General features: G+C 50.1%; 1 protein-coding gene across 4 annotated transcripts in view; it reads left to right on the top strand.

The window, feature by feature from the left end:
* The first annotated feature begins 1,389 nt into the window (after positions 1-1,389).
* Positions 1,390-4,322, top strand: part of LOC144513699 (microfibril-associated glycoprotein 4-like) — a 26,236-nt gene continuing 23,303 nt past the window's right edge. Inside the window, exon 1 of one of the 4 annotated variants that reach the window (XM_078244880.1) lies at positions 1,390-1,886. In XM_078244880.1, coding sequence (XP_078101006.1) covers positions 1,467-1,886 — 420 coding nt within the window. In that variant the 5' untranslated portion in view covers positions 1,390-1,466. The remainder of the gene's footprint in view (positions 1,887-4,322) is intronic. The other 3 variants (XM_078244879.1, XM_078244881.1, XM_078244882.1) reach the window with 3 other exon arrangements.

Genomic DNA, 4,322 nt, shown 5'->3' with positions numbered 1-4,322 from the left:
AGACACACACACACACACACACACACAGAGAAACACACACACTCTGGTCACTGCACGCTCAACTCTAGACACACACACACACACACACACACACACACACACACAGAGACACACACACACACACACACACACACACACACTCTCACTCGACCTCTTCCCCCTGCATGCCAGTGATTAAACAGCTGATGGACGTCCAAAGTGCCTGACTCTCCTGACTCTCCTGACTCCTCAAGGACTCCTGACTCTCCTGACTCTCCTGACTCTCCTGACTCCTGACTCTCCTGACTCCTCAAGGACTCCTGACTCTCCTGACTCTCCTGACTCTCCCTGACTCCTCAAGGACTCCTGACTCCTGACTCTCCTGACTCCTCAAGGACTCCTGACTCCTGACTCTCCTGACTCTCCTGACTCCTCAAGGACTCCTGACTCTCCTGACTCCTCAAGGACTCCTGACTCTCCTGACTCCTGACTCCTCAAGGACTCCTGACTCTCCTGACTCCTCGAGGACTCCTCGAGGACTCCTGACTCTCCTGACTCCTCAAGGACTCCTGACTCTCCTGACTCCTGACTCTCCTGACTCTCCTGACTCCTCAAGGACTCCTGACTCTCCTGACTCTCCTGACTCTCCTCGAGGACTCCTGACTCTCCTGACTCTCCTGACTCCTCAAGGACTCCTGACTCTCCTGACTCCTCGAGGACTCCTGACTCTCCTGACTCCTCGAGGACTCCTGACTCTCCTGACTCCCTGACGACTCCTGACTCTCCTGACTCTCCTGACTCCTCGAGGACTCCTGGTGACCAGACAGCAGCACAGAAACACATGAAAACACATTTCCTCAGCACGGAACAGGTGTACTCAAACTACACTCTTTTGGGATTTTTTGGGCCCGATCTAAGCTCTAGTGTGTGTGTGTGTGTGTGTGTGTGTGTGTGTGTGTGTGTGTGTGTGTGTGTGTGTGTGTGTGTGTGTGTGTGTGTGTGTGTGTGTGTGTGTGTGTGTGTGTGTGTGTGTGTGTCTCTGTGTGTGTGTGTGTGTGTGTGTGTCTGTGTGTGTGTGTGTGTGTGTGTGTGTGTCTGTCTATGTGTGTGTGTGTGTCTATGTGTGTGTGTATGTGTGTGTGTCTAGAGTTGAGCGTGCAGTGACCAGAGTGTGATGTAATGTGCTCGCACAATATATTTCTCTGTGCTCAAACAGTTCCTCTCTCAAGAATGTGACACACACACAGCGTATGTGAACCCTTTACAGTGAATGCTGGAGCTCCGCCTCCACCCAGCTGGATGCTGGAGCTCCGCCTTCACCCAGCTGGAAGCTGGAGCTCCGCCTCCACCCAGCTGGATGCTGGAGCTCCGCCTCCACCCAGCTGGCTCCATGATGTCATAAAGGCTCCTTGACCTCCTGTTTTAATGTTTGAAGGTGAGATCTCTGGAGCCTCTGCTGTCTGTGATGTCACCGTGATGTCAGCGTGATGTCGTGGGTGAAGCAGCGGTACCGTGACATCACCCCCGTGACGCTGCAGGTGGCAGGCGGGGCCGTGAGCGCCACTCTGTACTGCGGCGAGCCCGAAGGCCTGGCGGGGGGGCTGGTGGAGTCCTTCCTGGTGGAGCTGTACCGCTGTAAACTCTGCCAGTTCACCTGCAGCCTGAAGGCCTCGGTCAGCAGCCACCTGCGCACGCACCTCACCTACCTGGGCGGGGAGGGAGGGGGAGGGGCCCAGGACGGCGAGGGGGCGGGGCCGTATCCGCTGGAGCTGAACCAAGAGGAAGAGGAGGAGAAACGCAGCGACGAGGACGAAGACTTCCTGCTTTACAACATGCTGGACGACATGAGCCCGCCCACCTGTGACATCAGCAGTGAGGGGGGGCTGCAGGTCGCACACACCTGTGAGGTGACACACACACACACACACACACACACACACACACACTGACATACAGAGACACACACACACACACACACACTGACATACAGAGACACACACGCAGTCGCACACACACACACACACACACACACACACACACACACACACACACACTCACATACAGAGACACACAAGCCCCCCCCAGGGGGGTCACTAGACCTAGAGCTGCACTGGGACACAAGCCCCCCCCAGGGGGGGTCACTAGACCTAGAGCTGCACTGGGAGCACAAGCCCCCCCAGGGGGGTCCATGGGCATGCCCCCCTGTAAGAACATGTAGTCTATTTTAACGTTGAAGAGAGACTCAGAGGTTAGACGTCATTATTCTCATCTATGGATGGACATATTTGGGCTGTAGCCTGCCGGGGGCTGCAGGGACAGATCACTGGTCAGTCCCTGCAGCCCCCGCACTGACTTTGGGAGGGGGCTTTTAGTGTTGTTAGTGTTAGTGCATGGACTCAGCTTCAGAATGAACTCCAGTCTCCTGTTGTTCTCTTAAAGGCTGTCTGTCTGTCACTGGTTTTAAACTGATTTAGGACCCAGATGTCTCTTTCTGATGACGTTGTTGTTTGAATATGATGAGTGGAAGTGTGTTTATGTTGTTATTAGGCTAAAATAAAATAAATAAAATGTTATCTAATTAATCTCATACATAGTTAACGGTGCCTGAACCGAGACTTTTTAAGAAAGTAAAAAAAGAAAAGAATAAAAAGGTATAAACAACAGTTGGTGACATTAAAGAACGGCTTGTTTATTGCTAAGGCCATATGGTCAACATTAAATGATTAATAATAATGTATAACAATAACAATAACTTATTTCACTAGTAAACTGCTGTTGAACGACAAAAACAACAACCAGATGGGAAAAGGACATTTAACAATAACTTCAAATGCACCACGAGGCTGTAGTTTACCAGTGTCATTGAACACACCGTCTGTGTTGTTTCTCCGACGGCAGCTGCAGATTGTTACATCCCGGTGTTGAATCCTCTACAGTAAAACACAGTCACACTTTACACCGTTTAGTGTTAGCTGTCAGCATTTAACCCTGTTTAATCAGCTACTAGCTAGCGGTAGGCTAACGTTAGCTGCTGTTAACTAGCTAGTGGTAGGCTAACGTTAGCTGCTGTTGAGTATAGTGTTAACTAGCTAGCGGTAGGCTAACGTTAGCTGCTGTCGAGTATAGTGTTAACTAGCTAGCGGTAGGCTAACGTTAGCTGCTGTCGAGTATAGTGTTAACTAGCTAGCGGTAGGCTAACGTTAGCTGCTGTCGAGTATAGTGTTAACTAGCTAGCGGTAGGCTAACGTTAGCTGCTGTCGAGTATAGTGTTAACTAGCTAGCGGTAGGCTAACGTTAGCTGCTGTCGAGTATAGTGTTAACTAGCTAGCGGTAGGCTAACGTTAGCTGCTGTCGAGTATAGTGTTAACTAGCTAGCGGTAGGCTAACGTTAGCTGCTGTCGAGTATAGTGTTAACTAGCTAGCGGTAGGCTAACGTTAGCTGCTGTCGAGTATAGTGTTAACTAGCTAGCGGTAGGCTAACGTTAGCTGCTGTCGAGTATAGTGTTAACTAGCTAGCGGTAGGCTAACGTTAGCTGCTGTCTGAGTATAGTGTTAACTAGCTAGCGGTAGGCTAACGTTAGCTGCTGTCGAGTATAGTGTTAACTAGCTAGCGGTAGGCTAACGTTAGCTGCTGTCGAGTATAGTGTTAACTAGCTAGCGGTAGGCTAACGTTAGCTGCTGTCGAGTATAGTGTTAACTAGCTAGCGGTAGGCTAACGTTAGCTGCTGTCGAGTATAGTGTTAACTAGCTAGCGGTAGGCTAACGTTAGCTGCTGTCGAGTATAGTGTTAACTAGCTAGCGGTAGGCTAACGTTAGCTGCTGTCGAGTATAGTGTTAACTAGCTAGCGGTAGGCTAACGTTAGCTGCTGTCGAGTATAGTGTTAACTAGCTAGCGGTAGGCTAACGTTAGCTGCTGTCGAGTATAGTGTTAACTAGCTAGCGGTAGGCTAACGTTAGCTGCTGTCGAGTATAGTGTTAACTAGCTAGCGGTAGGCTAACGTTAGCTGCTGTCGAGTATAGTGTTAACTAGCTAGCGGTAGGCTAACGTTAGCTGCTGTCGAGTATAGTGTTAACTAGCTAGCGGTAGGCTAACGTTAGCTGCTGTCGAGTATAGTGTTAACTAGCTAGCGGTAGGCTAACGTTAGCTGCTGTCGAGTATAGTGTTAACTAGCTAGCGGTAGGCTAACGTTAGCTGCTGTCGAGTATAGCGTTAACTAGCTAGCGGTAGGCTGACGTTAGCTGCTGTCGAGTATAGCGTTAACTAGCTAGCGGTAAGTGTGTCTATGTTGTTACTTGTTATTGTCTTTGTATTTATTTGAAGCCACGCTGCTGCCACTCAAGGA

This window comes from Sander vitreus, unplaced genomic scaffold (genome assembly GCF_031162955.1).
Source record: "Sander vitreus isolate 19-12246 unplaced genomic scaffold, sanVit1 ctg322_0, whole genome shotgun sequence".
Lineage (NCBI taxonomy): Eukaryota > Metazoa > Chordata > Actinopteri > Perciformes > Percidae > Sander > Sander vitreus.
Note: the sequence above shows the minus strand (reverse complement) of the source record. Positions and strands in the feature narration are given on the sequence as shown.